General features: G+C 40.3%; 1 protein-coding gene across 2 annotated transcripts in view; it reads right to left on the minus strand.

The window, feature by feature from the left end:
- PTPN9 (protein tyrosine phosphatase non-receptor type 9) overlaps positions 1-23,076 on the minus strand; it is an 85,275-nt gene that overhangs the window by 53,182 nt on the left and 9,017 nt on the right. For both annotated transcript variants that reach the window (XM_045848556.1, XM_045848555.1), the window contains exon 2: positions 878-1,021. In XM_045848556.1, coding sequence (XP_045704512.1) covers positions 878-1,021 — 144 coding nt within the window. The remainder of the gene's footprint in view (positions 1-877; positions 1,022-23,076) is intronic.

Here is a 23,076-nt window from a genome sequence, read left to right on the forward strand (position 1 = left end):
TTAAATTAAAAAAAAAAAAGAAAAAGCAGATAGATACTCCCTTATCTGACCCTGTTTACCTCTGCTGCTCAATCTCTTGCCATACCCCGACTCCCAGTCAGTGTTTCTGCTTAGCTCAATTTCTCCCTAGGTACCAGAAGCTTGTTATTACCTCTGTCATACCTTTGTGAACTTTTTTCCTCTACCTTTTTGATTCCTACTCATTCTTTAAGATCTTAATTTAGAAGTCATTTCCTTCAGAAAGACTTGCACAGAACCCACTAATGCCCTATCAATAACATTTCTATAACTGATTGTTTACTCTGTCTTTCTAAATAGTAATCTCTATACCTGGAGCATAGCACTATACAATAAATTTCTGCTGAATAAATGAATAAATACAGAAGAAGATGACCCATAAGATAGGCCTAAGGAGCTTTTGTCTTAAACCAGTCCTAGTGATTCTTAACCCCTATGCCTCTCTCTCTTTTTTTTTAATTTAGGGAGACATGTCTTCACAGAAACTCTCTGATGCCAAGATAGAGCTCTTGAATACCGACCCACTTTTTAAATTTATTTTTAGAGAGAGAGGAAAGGAGGGAGAAATAGAGGGACAAAAACATCAATATGTGAGAAACGTCAATTGGCTGCCTCTTGCATGCTCCCAACTGGAGACCTGGCCCACACCCATGCAGGTGCCCTGAATGGGATTCGAACCAGCAATCTTTCAGTCTGCAGGCTGGTGCTCAATCCACTGAGCCACAACAGCCAGCACATTTTTTTTTTAAATGAGAGTGGGGAGAACATGCAGAACCACTGTGTGTAGAGAGTGGCAAAGAAAACAGGAATATAAGAGAGCACAGCTGCCACAGGTCTGGTCCACCCCTGAGCTACATACCCTGTAGGTGTGGAACAGCTCTATGGCACGGGGTACATCAAACTTCCGGGCCATGAGGAACTTTACAGCCACATTCCAAGAGAGAGGGGAAACGTTGTATTGAGCTGTCCACTTGTTAATCTCTTCAAGAAACTGCTTGGTGGCCTGTTTGACAAAGAAAGTAAAGAATAATGAGTAAGTAGAGAACATATTTGCTCAATCAAAAAACAAACAAGCAAGAAAAAAATCAATCACCCTCTCCCCAAGCAAGTCTGGAACCATAGTTTACTACAGGGAACAGGTAAAGACAAGAGTTGGAAACACATCTAAAACCAGAAATAGTGAAATTCATTCATACAACTCATGGAACCCAGATGAAGGGGGGAGACAAAGGATCCCAAATGAGATGCAAACTACTGGCCCCAAAGCAAAAGTAAAGTTTGTTTTTGTTGTTTTTTTAAGGTTAAAAAAAGGTAAATGGGCCCTCTGAAGGGTTATTGCACGACATGCTAAATAGTACAGGAATCTCAGCTGCTGCTGTGGTCCCACGAGCTGACTGGGCACAGCAAAACAATCAGAAAATGGTTTTGGCTTTGGAATTAGTAGTACTATTTGAGAGTACTATTTGAGAACTATCATGAAGAACTTAACAAATCAAAAGGACAATTGTTCTTTGCAGCTGACTGACCCCACAGGCCCTCTTCATGCTTCCCATGGCAGCCAAAACCGGACATGAGTGACCAGAGAGAGTCATTATAGCCCTTTGATAATGGTCTGTCTGGGAGAGGGGCACGGTGGGGAGCCTGATATTGGGGGGAGGATGGTAAATTTTCACTTTTACTGCCTTATACCAAACTGGCAAGATGCCTCTTTGTTCCTATCTCTTGATTAACCCATATTCTTTTATCCTCTCTCATCCTATTCCTCCTTACCTTTTTAACCAGTTTCCACTCTAGCTGTACTATCCTTTTTCTTCATTACAAATAGGATTTACATGAGGATTTTTACACACACAAAAAAGTAAATTTTTAAAAATTTTCTGCAGAGCTATTCAGTTCTTTCCACTCAAAAACTGTTCTCACATACTGGTCTAAAAGGTGAGATCAACTCGATGAGAAATCTGAAATTTAATTAAGTAATCAATCCACAGTTAGAATGTATATATATTAAACTATTGTGTTCTTTATTAACTATTTGTTAATAGCTATGATAAGAATTATAAGGAATACAAAAATTAGGCGTGCTTCATAAGGTGTTACAACCAACCTACTGAAAGGGGACTCAAGACTTGGAAAATTTTAGCTTAAGGTAAAAAGTTATAAGTCTAGCAAGTAATGTGTATGTTAAAGCTTTTGTTTCAGAAACTACAGATGAGGCCCATCCTGGCTCCTGGGAAAACAGCTGACCTCCTGGGGCACTGCTAAAGATTACTGCCTGGGGACAACTGGAGGCATCTGGACCTTTGTGTTCCAGGGAGAGACAGACAACCACCCTCCCCTGGAAACAGCTAACTAACTGCCCAGGACAGCAATGTTGCAGCTTCTGAATCTCAAAGCCCTCACCACACCTTGTTCATTCCCCCCTCACCGTTATAAAAAATCTGGTCTGGAAAAAGAAGACAAGATGGTCTGTTAGGGTATGAACACACCATCTTCTCAGATCCCCGGCCATCTGAATAAAGCGCCTATAAAGATTCAATTGCTGTCACTGCTTATTGGGTTTGGTAGTGGTAGGCAGCATGAACGCCAGTCTCTTTTCTGGTTTCACTACTACTATGTGTCCATGGACAAGGCAGTTCTCTCTTTACCGCTAAATTTTCTATTGAAAAACAAGGGGAGAAAGGGTAACAGCAATGACCTACTTTAGAGTCTTGGCAACAAGTCCTACCTTGCAAGTACAATCCAAATTGCCACCTATGTGTTTAAACAAGTAGCAAACTAGAGTCCTAGAAGAGTTAGCAACCCCTCACCACAAAACACCTGATTTATTCATTCCCCAATTTTTAGGAAAAGAAAAAGGCACTTTACAAACTAGAGCAAAATCTAAGAGGCCCGAGGCAACATAGTTTACAATACTGGAAAAGGAGAGAAGCAGCAAAACAAATCAGGCAAAGAACATTAAATGAACCAAGAAATAAAGGCCATGAAGAAAAGCTTTCAGGCGATCACTTTGGCCCAGAACCAGCTGAAGTAGGACCAGAAAAATGAATCCTAAAGAAGACAAGACAAACTTAGAATACTCCCCAGAAAACAGTGTGAATAGTCTCAGTGGGGTGAGCAGCCAGCATCAGAATGAGGAAGAACTGAATGGAAAAAGGAGAGAAGTGGGCACAGAAAGATCCCAGAAACAAAACTTCAGCCAGCCGGGAAGGTCCCCAGGAGACTTTGTAAAGGAGCAGTCCCCCAACATTTTTGGCACCAGAGACCGGTTTTTCCACAGACAAGGAGGGGAAGAATGGCGGGGAGGGGACAGGAGGTGGAGGTGGGGCGGGCAGGGTCAGAAGGAGGAGCTCAGGGGAGCTCCCCTCAGTGGCCTGGTTCCCAACAGGCCGACCTGGTACCAGTCCACAGCCCAGATTTGGATTTGGGGACCCCTGTTGTAAAGGATGTTTATTTTTTAATTAACACATCATCTTTCAAATCCTGCCCTCTCCTGGGCATTTCTGAGGTTGCTTGTGGAATAAAACACCAGAATATTAGTAGACCATCCTTTTCCTCTTTTTCTAATAAAAACAATAGGCAAATCAACATGCAGGCAAGAGGAAAAATATATATACATTTTTTCATTGCAGGCAGAAGAGTTAAATGACCAAAAGATTGGTTATATGAATTCATCATATATCTGTTATGACAAGTTTTCATAAGTAAGCCATGCCCCAATAAGAAAGACACAAGTTTCAAACACTTCTTTCAATGTTTTGGTTGGCTACCTTCTATTAAATTCAGCTCGTTCAAGGTTCTTAATGTCCTAAGGCTCCCAAGAGCTGTTGCCTTGAACTGACCTCTGTCCCCTGCTGGTCAGGGTGTTATTCTTGGCTTTAAGCAAGGGAATAATTCCTGATTTGGTCTGTCTAGCTCCTGCATGAGGAGAATCTAGTGTACTGTAAGCAACGATGTGGTATTTACAGATGCAAACACATACTGCCTTCCTCAGATTCACCCTCCTGCATATCCCATCCCTCTAAAAAAAGTCAGAAAGGATGGTCTCATCTTTTCTTTAAAAAGATTTCATTTAGTCATTTATTTTTAGGGAGAGGGGAAGAAAGGGAGAGAAACATCAGTGTGTGAGATATACAAAGACAGGTTGCCTCTTGCACACCCCCAACTGGGGACCTGGCCTGGAATCCAGGCATGTGTCCTGATGGGGAATGGAACTGGTGACCTTTCAGTTAGGTTCACAGGCTGGCGCTCAATCCACTGAGCCACACCAGTCAGGGCGGGATGGTCGCATCTTAAATAGCCTTCCTCTAGACAGTTATTCAGATCACTCGTGTTTACACATGGTTTTGGTACAGTCAGTGAGTACAGACCAAGCTGTGGTCCTGTTGGCTACCAGAAAACAAAAAGCAAAGCTTTCAGACAATTCAAATATATTAATGAGCAATACACTCTTCAGAAAGGATAATTAAAATCCTGAAATAAATATTCACTGTATTTCCTGGTGAAAGAAAGAATGAGTCAAAAGATCAGTCATAGCTTACAAAAAACCAAAAACGAACAAAAAAAACCCCTGAACTCAAGGTCAATGGTTTGAATCTATCTAAGCTTCCAAATAACCATAGTGCTTAACATTTGGCAGCTAAAACAATCCTGAAAGTTTGAAAGACAAACTTTCAAATATATATTATTCTAGTCAGAAAATCATTTCCTTTTTGGCAACTTGTCATGCCCAGCAGCAGTAGTATTCCCCTTCAGGGCAACAGAACAGTAGAGCTCCTTCAGGCAACCAGTCATGTAATCAGTCAAGCATTTACAAGTAAGTCTCTGTTGAGGGCCTACTCAGTGCTAAGCGTACAGTAGCTGCTGAAGAGACATAATTTAGAGAGATAGAGACTCTATGCTGAGCAGCTGACAGTCATTTAAATATGGAGACAGATTTATTAATAGGTTACTATCATATAATTTGATATGTTCTAGGGCAGATCAGTGAACACAGTGCTTTGGGACTTGAACTCTCTCTAGGACAATTTTTAAAAAACTTTTCAGTTTTGACTGGCGTGGCTCAGTTGGTTGGGAGTCATCCTGCAAAAGAAAGGTTGCTGGTTTGATTCCCAGTTGGGTCACATGCCTGGGGAATGGTACTTTGGACTCCAGTTGGGGCTCAGACAAGAGGCAACCAACCAATCTTTCTCTCTCCCCTTTCCCCTTGATCTAAAAATAAATTTAAAAAAATCTTTTTAGTACTTCCGGCCAAGATGGAAGCATAGGTAGACACACTGTGCCTCCTTGAACAACCAAAATAAGGACAACAACAATTTAGAAACAAAATAAAAACCAGAACTGACAGAAAATTGAACTGTATGGAGGTCCGATAACCAAGGAGTTAAAATAGACCCATTCATCCAGACCAGTAGGAGGGGTGGAGTCGAGCCTCAGGGTGGAGTCGGGCCTCTGGGCGGAGTAGGGCCTCCCTTCGGAGAGAGGTCATGGCAAAAAAAAAAAAAAGCAGTGGCACTGGGCGCACAAGGCAGCAGCTGACAAACCCCTGGTGCACAAGACAGCAGCGGGTGGACACTGGGTGCGCAGGCAGTGGCTGGCAGACCCTGGGCATGGGGTGACAATGGGCAGACCCATTAAGGCAGCGATTGTGAAGCGGGGCATGGTGCACAAGGCAGCTGGCTGACCTGGTGGTCCCACATTTGTGCAGAGATAAACCAGGCAAAACTGGGGAGCGAAATAGACAGCACAACCCAGGGTCCCAACATGGGGAAATAAAGCCTCAAAGCACTGATTGAAAACACCTGTGGAGGCTGAGGTGCCGGGAGAGACTCCCAGCCTCGCAGGAAAGTTTCTTGGAGAGACCCATAGGGTCCTACCCCATAACAAGCCCACCCACATGGAAATTAGCACCAGAAAGGCCCACTTTGCTTGGGGGAAGTGGCAGAAGGGACTGAAATCCGACAGAGAGCTAAGCAAGCACGATTATTCTCTCTCAGACCCCGTCCCACACACAGTGTCACAACCCAGTGAGGTGGGTTGCCCTGCCCTGGTGAACACCTACCTAAGGCTCATACATGTTAGGCACGACAAGACCAAAAAAAAAAAATGTCCCAAATGGAAAAACAGATCAAAGCCCCAAAGCAAATACAACTAAGTGACCAAGAGACAGCCAACCTATCAGATGCACAGTTCAAAGCACTGGTGATCAGGATGCTCACAGAATTGGTTGAATTTGGTCACAAATTAGATGAAAAAATGAAGGCTACGCTAAGTTGAAATGAAGGAAAATGCACAGGGAACCAATAGTGATGGGAAGAAAACTGGGACTCAAGTCAATGGAGTGGACTAGAAGGAAGAAAGAAACGACCACACAGAAAAGAATGAGGAAACAAGGACTCAAAAAAATGAAGAGGGGCTTAGGAACCTCCAGGACATCTTTAAATGTTCCCACATCCGAATTATAGGGGTACCAGAAGGAGAAGAGGAAGAGCAAAGAGTGGAAAAGTTATTTGAGCAAATAATAAAGGAGAACTCCTCCAATCTGGCAAAGGAAATAGACTTCCAGGAAGTCTAGGAAGCTAAGAGAGTCCCAAAGAAGTTGGACCCAAGAAGGAACACACCAAGGCACATCATAATTACATTACCCAAGATGAAAGATAAGGAGAGAATCCTAGAAGCAGCAAGAGATAAGGAGACAGTTACCTACAAAGGAGTGGCCATAAGACTGTCCGCTGATTTCTCAAAAGAGACCTTACAGGAAAGAAGGGGCTGGAAAGAAGTATTCCAAGTCATGAAACGCCAAGGACCTACCTCCAAGATTGCCCTATCCAGCAAAGCTTTCATTTAGAATGGAAGGTCAGATAAAGTGCTTCTCAGATAAGATCAAGTTAAAGGAGTTCATCATCACCAAGCCCTTAGTATATGAAATGTAAAAGGGACTTATCTAAGAAAAAGAAGATAAAAACATGTATAATAAAATGACAGCAAACCACAATTATGAACAACCACACCTAAAACAAAAACAAAAATTAAGCAAAGAACTAGAACAGGAACAGAGCCACAGAAATCACATGGAGGAGATCACATGGAGGGTTATCAACAGGGGAGTGGGAGGGGGAGAGAGGGGAAAAAGGTACAGAGAATAAGTAGCATAGACGGTAGGTAGAAAATAGACAGGGGGAGGGTAAGGATTGTATGGGAAATGTCGAAGCCAAGAACTTATATGTATGACACATGGACATGAACTAAAGGTGGGAAATGTGGGTGGGAAGGAGTGTGGAAGGTGGAGGGGAGTGAAGGGGGGGAAATGGGACAACTGTAATAGCATAATCAATAAAATACATTAGAAAAAGAGAGAGAAAAGGAGAGTGTTAGCTACAATGGAGTTCCCATCAGACTATCAGCTGATTTTTCAAAGGAAACCTTCAGACAAGAAGGGGCTGGAAAGAAGTATTCCAAGTCATGAAAGGCAAGGACCTACATCCAAGATTGCTCTATCCAGCAAAGCTTTCATTTAGAATGGAAGGGCAGAGAAAGTGCTTCTCAGATAAGGTCAAGTTAAAGGAGTTCAGCATCACCAAGCCCTTATTCTATGAAATGTTAAAGGGACTTATCTAAGAAAAAGAAGATGATAAAAAATATGAACAGTAAAATGACAACAAACTCACAACTATCAACAAGTGAACCTAAAGATAAACAAAACCAAAAACAAACTAAGCAAACAGCTAGTACAGGCACAGAATCAGAGAAATGGAGATCACACAGAGGGTTTTCAGTGGGCAGGGGGCGGGAGAATGATGGAAAAGGTACAGGGAATAAGAAGCATAAGTGGTAGGTACAAAATTCAGGGGAAGATTAAGAATAGTATAGGAAATGGAGAAGCCAAAGAACTTATATATAAGACCCATGGACATGAACTAAGGTAGGGAAACAATGGTGGGAAAGGGAGTCCAGGGCAGAGGGGAATAAAGGGGAGAAAAAAATGGGACAACTATAATAACTTAATCAATAAAATATATTTAAATTAAAAAAAGAACCATGGCTGGTGTGGCTCAGTGGAGTGAGCGCCAGACTGAGAAGTAAGGATTCGCTGGTTCATTTCCCAGTAGGGACGCATGCCTGGTCTGCAGGCCGGGTTCCCTGGTGCAGGGCATGTGAGATGGAACCACGCATTAATGTTTCTCTCCCTCTCCTTCTCCCTCCCTTCCCCTCTGTCTATAAATAAATAAAATATTTAAAAATAAAAATAAAAATAAAATAAAAAAGAATGTTCCCTGTAAGTAGGGATCCTTGTCTATTTTATTCACCTCATTGCTAGCACTGTGCCTAGCAAAAATAACTATCTCTACTAGTATTTCCTAATAAATATGTATGATGAGATGAATAATAAACAACAGAACTCCAAAGTATTTACATTTACAGGACAGACAGAAGAGAAATGCCAAGGAACTTCTGACTTACTTTTAGAAATACTATGACCACTAAGTAACAAAAATATGTAAATTAAAAAATGAGAGTTGTCAAATATCCCCTACAAAAAAATCATAACACCAACAGGTTCAGATGATTTTTATTCCATATTCTATTAAACTTTCACAGTATAAATAACTCTCTTGTTATAGTAAGAGCAGTACAACAGAGGAAATATTCATTATAACCAAAGAGTGCTAATCCCAGGAATGAACAGATGGTTTACTATTAGGAGATCTAGCAAAGTATTCTCTATATTAACAGATACCAAGGCAGAAAAAGTACATACAATCTTCTCAACAGACACTAAAAATGCCCTGAGTAACATTCAGTACCCGTCATGATTTTTTTTTAATTTAGCAAACTAGGAACAGAAGAAACTACCTTAATTTGGTAAAGATTATCTAATAGAAACCTAAGCAAGCAATTATCATACTATTGATAATGATGAAACATTCAAAGTATTTTTTTTTCTATTAAAGATGGGAAAGCCAGGAAACCTTCTATTACCACCACTATGTAACATTGTATTGAATGTTATATAATGCAACAAGACAAGAAACCTGATACATAAAGACAGAAATTTTAAACAGAGAGCCCAGAAATAACCCTATGTATATTAGGAGGTACCCCCCCCCCAAAAAAACAACAACAAAAACAAAAACCAGAATTACCTTCTAGAGGGTGGGTCCCTTGTAGTACAGGCTTCTCCCACTAGGTGAGTGTTCTAGTAACCCATCTGTACCAGTGTACCAGCTGGTGTTGTTGTAAGAGGCTGCACTGGGCTTCAGTGAATTTTTCTGGAAGATTCTTTCAACATTGTTGCCTATTTCATGATAGGTGATTTATGACTATGCCTGCCCACACTGCACCAAATGTTTGTAAGTTTTTGACCAAAAACTGTGATCCAGTGTTCCACCCTCCATATTCGCCCAATCTTGCCCCAAACATTTTTTAGTTTCCTCAGATGAAAAAAGTCCTCCAAGGGAAACATTTACAGATGGGAAAGAGGTGAAACAAAAACAGCAGAAGCACTAAAAGACATCAAAATCGACAAGTTCTAAAACTGAGCAGTGGAAAAAAACGTAAGAATAAATACACAATTTTTAAATAAATACCAGCTTTTGGGGGGTCCTCCCTCGTATATACTTTTTTAGTCACACACACACACACACACACACACACACACACACACACATGAATGAATGATTCAAGTCACATGCCAATTAATAGAAAGTGTTTTATATGAGTTTGTTAATATGTGCATAAAATACTTGTATGAGGATTTATTTTAAAACTGGTAATATTGGTCACCTCTGGGGAGAGAAACTAAATTGGGGCCAAGAAACATGATAGGATGGTAAACTATAAAGTTTCATGTCTTTCAAACCAGGTCCTTATATAACCTAGTAAAAAGCTAAATAAAATGTACAAAAAAAGATCAATTTTAAAAAGGGACACCATTTCTATCAACTGACAAAAATTAAAATGACTGTTAACATACAGTACTGGCAATACTACAGAAATGGACATTTTTGCATCATGTTGCAAGTACATATTTCACACCACTTCTTCATATCAATATGGCATTTAACCAGCACAGTCTTAAATGTGCAAACCCTATGACCCACACCTCCACTTCTAGGAGTCTACTGTACAAAAATATAAGTGTGATGGAACAAAGGCATTATATATCTGTTGATTACCTATGTTGTTCCTAACATTTTGCTATCAGAAACAATGCTGCAGTAAATATTGATATATGGTTATTCACTGTAGCATGGCTTTGTTTGACCCTAAACAAATAGACAGCCAGATATTTCTCCAGCAAAATGGGTTTATTTGGGAACAACAGAGAATTCTACTTTAAGACATGCCGTCTAATGGTGAACACGTGCAATCCAAAGTACAAAGGCGAGGAAAGTTGCCTTATAGAGGACAGGAGATATTCAGAGGGGCTGTTGTAAACAGAGTCCATTGGAGGAAACTGGTAGTTTTAAAAGTAGCTTTTCACTGGGTGAGTTTTAAGTCTTCTACTGGCTAAATGGCAGGTAGCCAGGGAGAGAAGATCTTCCTTCTTCCCACTGGAGTTGTAGGGTAGAAAAGCATCTTCCTGTTGGAGATGGACAATAAGGGCTCTTCCTGTTTGGGATCATTGATGATGAGTGGTAGGGCCTGAAAGATACCCCACAGGTACTCCCAGATACAGTATAAATGATGTTTCCGTTTTTAATCTTCAGTTTCCTATGGCAAAGTATCAGAAATAGCCTAAATGACCAGAAATATCAGATCTGTCCAGAAAGTATCCAGCCATGTACTATGAAAAATAGAAGCATTATTATTTTTTTAAAAAATACAAGACACAAGAAACATTGTGCATAGGATAATGACACCTCAGTTCCCTTCAAAGTAGGCACCTTGGGAGCTCACACAGTTATTCCAATCACCACCAGCTGTCCTATTGTATTTTCCTGAATCTCATCAACACTCTGAAATCTCTTCCTTTCAAAGGTGATTTAAGTTTTGGGAAAAGCCAGAAGTCACAGGGTACCAAACCTGGGCTGTACAGGGGCTGAGCCACCTGGGTGATTTGATGTTTCACCAAAAAACTCTGCACTAGATGTGATACACGAGCAGGTGCATTGTCAGTGATAGAGCTGCCAATCACCAGTTGCCCATAGCTGTGGCTTTCTGAATCATCAGAAGTTTCCACAGAGCAATGCTCAAGATTATCACAAAATCTGATGCAGATTCATTGCTCTATTCACTCATTTTTAATGGAACAGTCACACAGTACACATGCTCACTCAACGGTGTCTACCACCCCCACTGACTAGTACAGTGAAGTCCTCATTGTTCACATATGTGCATTCCAGTCCACTTTCCTCAGCTGCCAGGTTACATCGATGCCACACAAACTGTTCTCATTATATCAACAACAGCTGGACTTTTCCCAACAGACCTTGTACATAGGGAAATTAAAAAATTATGAATGTTACCCCTGGCCTGTGTGGCTCAGTTGCTTGGGCATCCCACAAACCAAAAGGTCACAGGTTCAATTTCAGTTAGGATTCAGCTGGGTTCTGTCCCCAGACAGAGCATATACTACAGGCAACTGATCAATGTTTCTCTTCTTCTTTCTCCCTCCTTCTCCCTCCCTGCCCCTCTCTCTCAATCAATAAAAAAAAAATGTTTTTTAAATTGTGAATCTCTACATAATGGACCACTATGCAGGTATCAAAATACATCATAGTTAGCCCTGGCTAGTGAGGTTCATTGGTTGAATGCTGGCCTGTGAACTGGAGAGTTGAGGATTTGATTCCCAGTCAGGGCACATGCCTCAGCTGCAGGCCAGGTCCCCCGGTTGGGGGCATGAATGTTTCTCTCACACACCAATGTTTCTCTCCCCTCTTTTCCCTCCCTTCCACTCTCTCTAAAAAATAAATAAAATCTAAAAAAAAAATTCAGCTTATAAAAAAAAGTACATCACTCTTAGTTTTCTGATAAGAAAACAAAACAAAACCTTAAGGACCCCAAACATGACAATCTATAAAACACTGAACCAAAAACCTTTTATTCTTTTGCTTGCACATTTTCTAACACTTTTCTTCTAGAAAAAAAGAAAATGAAAAATATACATGAATTTCAAATTAAATCCAAAATAGTTCTGTTTGCTTACTTAAGTCACTATAAATATTACTTAAGTTATACTATAATTATTACTACCACTAAAAACTTTCTAAAAATGGTGGAAGGTGGGAGTCCCTCCAATGGGCAGCCCTCAAAATTTCTAAACTCCTCCAACCCCCCAAAAAGTTGAAAGTGAAAACCAAATCTAAGCAGCCATTTCTAACTATAAATGGTTCTCATTTTAAAGGCAATAACGAACTTTATCATTTATTTTTAAAAAAGAAAAATTTTTTTTCAATTAAAAAAATCACAGATCCACAGATCAACTAACCAAATAAAAAACTTAACATTTCAATGATTTATCATTTGCATTCCAAGTGTACCTCAGCTGGGGTCAATTCCTGGATCATTTTTACAGGTGAAAATACATACAGGAAGATAGTGGAGGTGGTGTGTGCAATCAGACCTGCTTCACTTTATTTTTTTCAAAGTATTTACAGTATATTCAAGTCGGTCCTACCCCCTTTTCTTCATTGTCCCTATTTACCTGCTCTATTTCCACAGAACAACCTCTTTTAAAAATTTGTTTTACTTTCTAATGCTTGCCTTCAAAAAGTCAGATAAACTATAGGATATTTTAATGTCTCTAAATTTTTTCCTAATTCCTAGTACAGGCCTTAGCTACAAGAAATTCTATATTTCACACTTCCTATTACGTAAAACATGACATACAATTCCTAAGTGCACATATTCAAATGAGAAAGAATTTCTACCTTTCAATGGTTCCCTCATTAAGGTCCTCTCTACCAATCAATACACTAAATAGCAAGTTTTTTCAGAGAGGACACATTAAGTGTAAGTTTTTCATGAAAGATAAATCATTAACAGGACTTACACTGAGCTATCTGGATAACAGTATTTTGGGAACTACAATCAAATTCTTAAAACATCCAGCATAGAACCCTACACAGTGAGTACTCAAAAATGTTCTTATTTAAAACAGGGGTGTCCAGCCCCGGCTGGTGTAGCTCAGTGGACTGAGCACTGGCCTGCTAGTCAAAGGATCGTGGATTATATTCCCAGCCGGGGAACATGCTTGGGTTGAGAGCCAGGTCCCTGGTGGGGGGGCACACGAGAGGCAACCACACATTGATGTTTTTCTGTCTCTCTTCCTCTCCCTTTCCCTCTCTCTAAAAATGAATAAATAAAATCTTAAAAACAAAACAAAACAGGGGTGTCCACACTTTTGGCATCTCTGGGGCACACTGGAAGAAGAGTTGTCTTGGGCCACACTTTAAATACACAAACATTAACAAAAACTGATGAGCAAAAGGTCTGTGCATAATTTTTGTGATATCCTCCACCATAGATAAGCAAAAATGTTCTCACATAATGACCCTAATTATGGAGTACCGGCTAAGATGGAAGCATAGGTAGAAACCCTTAGCTTCCTCGCAAACCAAAAGGAGGATAACAACAAATCTAAAATCAGTAAACAATCAGAAGTGTCAGGAAATCAAACTACATGGAACTCCGACAACCAAGGAATCAAAGAAAAAATCAACCAGAACAATCAGAGCAGTAGGAAATAGCCGTGAGGCTGTGCGGGTGGGTCCAGCTCAGAAAAACCATAGAGAGGTGGTGGACAGGGCTGGCTGAGGGCGAAACTGAGACTCAGGGTTGACTGTGGACTACTGTGGTTGCCATGGTGGGTGAAACTTCCAGCCTCACAGAAGAGTTTGTTGGAAAATGGGTTAGAACTGAGCAGGTGAGTTGCATTGTTCCCTCTCCGGCCCCTCCCCCACAGACTGCACCACAGTGCAGCAAAGAGGGTTGTCCTGCCCTGGTGAATACCTAAGGCCCTGCACTCTTATAACTTGACAGGTGCACTGAGACAAAGAAATAGGGCCCAAATGAAAGAACAGAGCAAAACTTCAAAAAGAGAGCTAAATGATAAGGAGATAGCCAACCTATCTGATGGAGAGTTGAAAGCCCTGGTAATCAAAATGCTCACAGAACTGATTGAACTTGGTCGAAAAATGAAAGAACAAATGAAAGATACCCAAAGTGAAATAAAGCAAAATATTCAGAGAACTAACAGTGTTACAGAACAGACAAGGGGGGGCCTGAGACAATATACTATTACTGAGAGAAGGCCTCGGGTCCGTTACGCCCGCCGCCAGAGGAAAGACGTCTCTCAATGCCAGAGATTCGTGAAAAGGAAAGGAAATGTTTATTTAATGCTATTCAAACTTAAAGTAGTGACCTAATGTCTTTATCAAAATCCCAAAGTCCCTTAAAACACCCACAAACAGACACAGTCCTTCCTTCCTTCCCCCCCTTTGCCCAGTCCAGAGTACCGTATCTCAGGAAAGGAAATAGAAGCCCATGGCTCAGGCAGTCCTCTGGTTCTTAGTTAGTCCTCCATCTCGACTGGGAGACCTCCCTGGGTTCCCGGCACCCTCCGCTGAGTCGCCGGGATCTCTGCTAAAACCAGGTGGTGGTTCCCCTTCTAAAGCTGCGGGAGTCTCCACTCTGTCAAGGCCGCGTGGTTCTCTCTCCTAAAGCAACACGATTCTCCCCCAATGGCTGAGGTCCTCCCCATTCTGCTAAAGCCGCATGGTTCTCCCCCTCTGGGATGCGCATGGCTCTCCTTCCTAAAGCAGCATGGTTCTCCTCCTCTCAATGGCCGAGGTTCTCCCCATTCTGCTAAAGCCGCATGGTTCTCTCTTCTCTCAGGGCTGCACATGGCTCTCCTTCCTAAAGCAGCATGGTTCTCTCTCAATGGCTGAAGTCCTCCCTATTCTGCTAAAGCCGCATGGTTCTCTCTCTGTCAGGGCTGCGGTAGTCTCCACTCTGCTAAAGACGCATAGTTCTCCCTCCTCAAGCAGCACGGTTCTCTCTTCTAATGGCCACCAAGTCTGGGTTTTAAATCCCTGCGGCCAATCTTCCTCTGCAGCCTCATTTCCGACTCCTCCCACACTCGGCTTCACTTGAATTCACAGAATTCATATCCTGCCAGCTTTACTGGGCTGCCATCATGAGTCTGGGCAGGTGTGGCCCATGTCCTGGAGCCAATCTTCTCCGAGCTCTCACGCAGGCGCTGTAGCTTGGGGGATCTGCCCCCAGTCACGTCTTGGTGGGGAAGTTACTTCCATTCCCCTGGCTCAGAGATGATCACAGCTATTTAACATATCCATGCAACCAGCCAAAGGCTATAGATATGTTAAATGACCATGCCAGAGGGTAGCTGCAAGGCTGTTGCTATGCAAAACAGCTCTCAATGGCCTTGCTCCATTTGTCCCTTCCCCCAACCCACACCCTGGGTGGGGGGATGGAGACATCTTAAAATCTCCTGGACACCTTAAGTTCTGGACCCCATTTCAAATGCCCATTTGGGGTCCCCCCTCTTGGCTGCACCCTGTAACAACAGTGACAGGAAGGAAACCAGGACTCAAATCAATGACTTGGAACAAAAGGAAGAAATAAACATCCAACTGGAACAGAATGAAGAAACAAGAATTCAAAAAGATGAAGAGAAGCTTTGGAACCTCTGACACAACTTTAAACATTCCAATATCCAAATTAAAGGGGTGCCAGAAGGAGAAGAACATGAGCAAGAAATTGAAAACTTATTTGAAAAAAGTAATGAAGGAAATCTTCCCCAATCTGCCAAAGGAAATAGACTTCCAGGAAGTCCAGAGAGTCTCAAAGAAGTTGGACCCAAAGAGGAACACACCAAAGCACATCATCATTAAGTTACCCAAGATTTAAGATAAGGAGAGAATCTTCAAAGCAGCAAGAGAAAAGGAGGCAGTCACCTACAAAAGAGTTCCCAGAAGGCTATCAGCTGATTTCTCAAAGGAGACCTTGCAGGCAAGAAGAGGGCTGGAAAGAAGTATTCCAAGTCATGAAAGGCAAGGACCTATATCCAAGATTACTCTATCCAGCAAAGCTATCATTTAGAATGGAAGGGCAGAGAAAGTGCTTCCTAGATAAGGCCAAGCAAGTTAAAGGAGTTCATCATCACCAAGCCCTTGTTACATGAAATGTTCAAGGGACTTATCTAAGAAAAAAAGGGTAAAAAATATGAACAACAAAATGACAACAAACTCACAACTATCAACAACTGAACCTAAAAAAAGTCCAAAAATCGAACTAAGCAAACAACTAGAATAAGAACAGAATCAGAGAAACGAACAACACATGGAAGGTTTTCAGTGGGGAGTGAGAGGGAAGGAATGGAGAGAAAGGTACAGGGAAGAAGAAGCATAATTGGTAGGTATAAAATAGATGGGGAGAGGTCAAAAATGGTATGGGACACAGAGAATTCAAAGAACTTATATGTACAACCCATGGACATGAACTAAAGGAGGGGGAATGCTGGAGGGTTGTGGGGTGCAAGGTAGGGGGATAAAGGGAAAAAAAGGGGAAAAACTGTAATAGCATAATTAAGAAAATACACTTAAAAATCAGTAAAATTACATTATCAAACTATAAGTGGAAATAATGCCTATTCTCTTTTCCTTTCCTCACCAGCTGCATTATTCACTAAATGAATTAAAACCTGTAACATGCTTAGAATAATATTTAGCCATTATTATTTTTACTGTAGTAAAATATATATAATATTTATCATTTAAAAATTTTGTAAGTATACAATTCAGTGGTATTAAATACAATCACAATGTTGGGTATCCATCACCACTATCTATACTCCAAAATTTTTCATCACTCCCTGTAGAAACTGTACCCATTAAACAATAACTCCTCCTTCCCAAATGTTCCCACAGCCCCTAATATTCTACTTTCTGTCTCTGTAAATTTGCCTATTCTAGTATAGTGGAATCATACACTTGTCATTCTGTGTCTGGCTTATTTCAGTAAGCATAATGTTTTCAAGAACCATCCATATTGTAGCATATATTAAAATTTAAATCTTTAAAAAATATTTTACTTATTTTTAAGGGAGTGGGGAAGAGAGGGAGAAAAACATTGATGTGTGAGACAAACATTGATCAGTTGTTTCTCACACACCCCCAACTGGGGACCTGGCCCTCAACCCAGGCATATATGCCCTGACTGGGAATTGAACCAGAAACCTTTTGGTCCACAGGCCTGTGCTCAATCCACTAAGCTAGGGCAAAATTTCATTCCTTTTTAAGTCTGAATAATATACACCACATTTTGTTTATCTATTCATCTGTCCATGGACACTTGGGCTGCTTCTACCTTTCAGCTACTGTGAATAACGTTGCTATGACATGGACCTACAAGTATCCATTCCAGCATCTGCCTTCAGTTCTTTTGGATTTACATCTAGGAGTGCAATTGCTGGGTCATATGGAAATTCTATGTTTAATCTTTTGAGAAACTGACAAACTGTTTTCCACAGTGACTGCACTATTTTACATTCCCACAGCCATCAGCAAGGCTAACACTTTTTCTTTTCTTTTTTTAATTAGTCATCTTGGTAGGTAGTGCTTAGCCGCTATTATCATCACAAGTTTTGATACGGCTTTTTACCAATACTTGTAGCACTATAAGGGCATCATGACAATAATCAGAGGCTCTGACTAGTTTACAAGTTCAAGTGGTCCTAGCAGTTTCATTTAAAACATGTTCCCAGTTGTGTCTAATTTTCTCAGAAAACCATCTTCAAAGCTAGCATTTCCGTAGCTTGGTATCAATTAAGGAAGAAAAGGACTCTTGCCCTGACCGATGTGCCTCAGTTGATTGGGCATCATTCAGAAAAGCGAGAGATCACAGGTTCAGTTCCTGGTCAGGGGACACGTCTGGGTTGTGGGTTCAGTCCCCAGTCAGGGCATGAGAGAGAGGCAACGAACTGATATCTCTGTCTTCCATCAATGTTTCTCTCTCCCTCGTTTTCCCTCCCTTCCCCTCTCTCTGAAAATAAATAAATGAAATCTTGAGAAAGAAAGGGAGGAAGGGATGAAGGAAGAAAATGACTATTTGGGTAGCTGAAAAAAAAAAAAAAGAATTGTTTTCAATTAAAAAAAAAATCTCTTGCCCTGGCTAGTGTGGCTCAGTATATTGAGCTCTGGCCTGTGAACCAAAGGGTTGCCAGTTCGATTCCCAGTCAGGGCACGTGCCTGCATTGTGGGCCAGGTCCCCAGTGGGGGGCCGATGAGAGGCAATCACTCATTGATGATTCTCTCCATCCCTTCCCCTCTGTCTAAAAATAAATAAATAAAATCTTTAAAATAATTAAAAATAAAAACATCTCTTATAATTTAATTCCAAATAATGCTGAGTTTTACCTATAGACAAAATAGTGCACGGGCATTCAGTTTAAGAAGTGTCAAATGGGCCCTAGCTAGTGTGGCTCAGTTGACTGAGTGCTGGCCTGCGAATCAAAAGGTCACTGGTTCAATTACTACTCAGGGCACAAGCCTGGATTACAGGCCAGGTCCCCGGTTGCGGGCGTGTGAGACGTAACCAATCAATGTATCTTTCACACAGCCATGTTTCTCTCCCCCTCTTTCTTCCTCCCTTACCCTCTCTCTGAAAATAAATAAATAAAATCTTAAAAAATAAATGTCAAATGGTTTTCCTAAAACTTTTATAAAAGGATTTTTGAAAACAAAAGTATATTAGAAAAGCCTATATATTTAAACATTGCTAGCTATATTACTTTCAGGTCTCTTACCTCACCAGAAATACCTTTTTCACTTCACTTGGGTTTTCCAGATATGGAAGAGCTAAAGCCTCAGTAAGACAAACAGCTATTCCCAAATAAAACTGTTTTCTTGTGCTCATGTATTACATCATGTACTAAAGAAGGTTTCAGGCCTTTCAGTCAGTAACTCTTTTTCTTCGTTTATGAATATAAGAAAGAAAAATGTGGAAGTAGATAAACAGGAGAAAAACACCTTGTTTTTGCAAATGTTTTCTTCTTCAACTTTCATACAATGGCAAGAGTTGAGAAATAAAATCTAGTAATAGTTCAAGTACAGACAAAAACATGGGCAAAGTGAAGGTATCGTGAAAAAAAAAAAAAAAAAAACAATTAAAAAAGCTATAGCCGCCCTGGCTGGTGTAGCTCAGTGGATTGAGTACGGGCCACGAACCAAAGCATCGCAGGTTTGATTCCCAGTCAGGGCACATGCCTGGGTTGCAGGCCACGGCCCCCAGCAACCGCACATTGATGTTTCTCTCTCTCTCCCTTTCCCCCTCCCTTTCCTCTCTAAAAATAAAATAAATAAAATCTTAAAAAAAAGCTATAGCTTCATCCTAGTTATATATACTTCCCATTATGCTGATAATAATATTAAAAAAATTAAACTCCACCAACAGAAAACTAAAGACTGGTTTTATAAAGACAAACAGCAGGCCTATGACATTTGAGAGGTACAGCCAAAGAGCTATAGTTCAAACACTCAAGTTCACTAACCCCATTAAAAAAGCATATAATTTCTTCCATAAATAAATATACAACAAGCCACTAGGAACAATGGAGCCACATCACTGTAGAGAAACTTGTGAATGGCTAAAACCAGGAATGTTCAATTCACAAATGCCAAGAGAGAGCTGTTTCTGGTTTATAGTAGAACCTTAGTTCTCGAATTTAATTTGTTTTGGAAAAATGTTTGAGAAACAATTTGTTTAAAAACTGAATCTCCTTTGTCGCCTGAGAGACATGTGACTGGTCATACAGGTATCGGCATGAAAGTGTCAGGTAGAGAAGAGACCTGAAGTTTTGTTAGACAACCAAGTCATTTTTTCTGTTAACAACTTGGTGGGGAACAGAACTAACTATTCAAGAACCAAGACATTCAAGAACTGTATATGTATTTAGATATGTCATATCCAGAAACCCATAGTTAAGATAGATGAAGCTTACTAGAGAGAATGCTGCATTTAATAAGAAGATTTTGAGTCCCACTGCTGCATTCCTTGGTAAATTACTGAAAGCCTCTGAACATCATCCCTGTATCATAAAGATAACCAACCATCCTAAACAAAGCAGTACACACTTCATGGGTTGAGTAAGAAATAAATAATTTCAATACAGTTTCATTTATTCTTTAACAAACATATTTTGAAGCTTCACAATGTACACTAAAGATGCAGAGAAGATCAAGTTCCTGTCTTCACTGTACATATGCATAAAAAGTTCTCCTCCTTGCTGGGTACCCTACAATTCAAGAACTGTTTAGACAGAACTAGAAGAGAATTCCTCAAGGACAGAACCCCCAATCCATGCTTAAGAAGAACCTGGCAGACAGCAATAGACAATAAATGATTGCTGAGTGAATAAACAAATTGTCTTTCTGTTTATGATCTGTAAAACCTTAACTTTCAGTCCACATTAACCTGAAAAGGAAAAGAGATAAATACATAATAACCACCTCAAGGCCCTGGCTGGTGTAACTCAGTGGACTGAGTGCTGGCCTGCAAACCAAAAAGCTGCCGGTTCCCAGTCAGGGCACTGGGTTTTGGGCCAGGACCCCAGTGGGGGACCATGAGAGGCAACCACACATTGATGTTTCTCTCCATCCCTTCTCCTCTATCTAAAAATAAATAAATAAAATCTTTACAAAATTTTTTAAAATAGTAATAACCACCTCACTCACTGGAAGAACAAAGATACTTCACAACAGCAACACTCATTTGGAGGGGAAACCAAAAGTGACACTTCCCATTTTTTCCACTCCATGGCAGGGCACAGTAGTGTTCTGCTGTCATATAAACTGCTCCATTTCTGAGAACCCTCTCAAAGGCTGTGCAAATGACTTCCTTTGTCCTCTGTGATGGTTATGCTGCAAAATAATTAAGTTTTAGACTAGAGTTTTTCAGTATGTGAAGCCAATCACTGAAACCGGTATCTGAGGACACCTATTTGAATACTAAATGTGTTGACTAAAGACCCACCTTTAACTAAAATGTGGGAACTGAGCCCTGATTGGTGTAGCTCAGTTGGTTGGACGTCATCCTGCAAAGCCAAAGGTCACCAGTTTGATTCCAGTCAGGGCACATGCCTGGATTGTGGATTTGATCCCTGGTTGGGGAGTGTGAGAGAAGCAACCAATCAATGTTTTTCTCACACATCAATGTTTCTTTCCCTCTCTTCCCCTCTCTCTAAAAAGAAACAAATTAAAATATATACTATTTTTTTAATGTAAGAACTATTATAACTGTTACCATCCCCACGCCATCTCAGTTAGGTTCTCAAGTGTCTTTCAAAATCAAATATTAAAATGCTCATTCTAGTAGGCACAGGCCCTCCAGCACTGAAGAGTACAGGCTAAACTACCTGTTCTAGGAACATTTGCCCCTACTGCAGGAGAAGACTATTCCAGTGCCAGAAAAAGCAACAAGGAGCTCTTGAGTTGGAGGTGTGTAAAGGGGGAATGTGATATTGATTGGTTTGGAAAAAGTACCCCCTAGTTGTCTGAGACATCAAGGCAGATGACAGAACAGGTGTGAAGTGGCTGAAACTACACTGGAGGGTTTTCGTATCTGAACAAATAATCAGAATTAGGAGGTGTGATGTCTAATTTTGACACTGCAGCAAACCAGCCATTCTGCTATAAAAATAGGACTTAATATTTAGAAAACGAACTTGAAGTATCCCAACATTACTGTTTTTTCCAATACAATAAAGGTACACAAGTCAGCAAATGAAAGACTCAAAAATACTAGCCTACAATGAGTTTTAACTGTTACCTCTGTAAAAACAGTTCAGCTCTGTTCTAAAGCAGGGTCTGTCTTACTTTTCAATTCATTAATAAGTATTTAAGTCCAGGTTTCTGCGAGAAAAACCTCCAGGTTCTTTACCATTTGCAAAACTAAAGTCCAAGACCTTTGATATGCTCAGATATTTTAAGAGTAAAATTCTTACATCCAAATGAGATTTTTACCTCATTGCTAATTACAGTATCATTAGTAACTGGTAATAACGAAAATAATGAGAATTCTTCATCCCTCCCTCCTCTCCCCTTTGCCTCTCTGGAAGACTTCAACTTAACATTATAAATCATGTTGTTCTTGACATATGGCTACTTCCGGAAAGACAGCTGACATTTAGCACAGGACATGCAAGGCTGTGGGAAAAGAGAAGTTCTTGGCCACAAGAACCAGGACAAAACCCCTGGCCTTGGAAAAAATTCCAAAAATCTCTTAACTCTACTGCAAGACAGTTAAATTTTTAGCTTTAGAAGATTCTAAGATCACAAACCAGAGCACAGAATTAGAATAGATTTTTGAAAACTACACTATAAAGTTGCAAGATAACTAGTTTCTGGTATTCATAAAAATCCATGCTAAATGACGATCCCCAGGGAAATATGAATATTTTTCCCCCTTGGAATTGTTTTAAGCTAACTTAGCTCTAAAATCTTTCACTGTTCGAAGACAGCATTGCGAAAGTGGCTGACTTCACTAAGGGTTTACTATGGAAGCATCAGGACACATGCTCTACATGTACTTGTTTGTTAAGCCTTCCACAATGCTATAAGCTCCAAACGATATAAACTCTAAAATAGGAATTTTCTTTAGATGCTCTGAAAATAAATATTAGATTATTTGTTACAGCAACTTTAGAGAACTCATGAATTTTTTTAATGTAAGAGAAGCACTATATGAGTTATTAAAACCATCTTTTGCCTAAAATGATAATATCAATAAAAGCCTAAGTACTTTAGAAAGTTTATTCTATCAATCACTACTTGGGAAATCCATGCCAAACCAAAAGATCCTAAAAGGCTATAACTGTTGAATTCAAATATCCTCAGAATCCTAGTTAAGGGTTTTTGTTCTATGGTTTATTAAAAAGAGAGAGTTCTACTCACAACTTATGCCCAAATACATGTAACCTAAGTAACCTCATTTAACTTTCTGTAGGTTACACAAACATAGAACATAAGAACACAGGCATATGACATAAAATACTTTTAGCTATCCTTAGTGGTCACGTTAATCATAATTTAGCAAATTCAA

The sequence above is a fragment of the Phyllostomus hastatus genome, unplaced genomic scaffold (assembly GCF_019186645.2).
Source record: "Phyllostomus hastatus isolate PE091 unplaced genomic scaffold, TTU_PhHast_1.1 phas_contig_62, whole genome shotgun sequence".
NCBI lineage: Eukaryota > Metazoa > Chordata > Mammalia > Chiroptera > Phyllostomidae > Phyllostomus > Phyllostomus hastatus.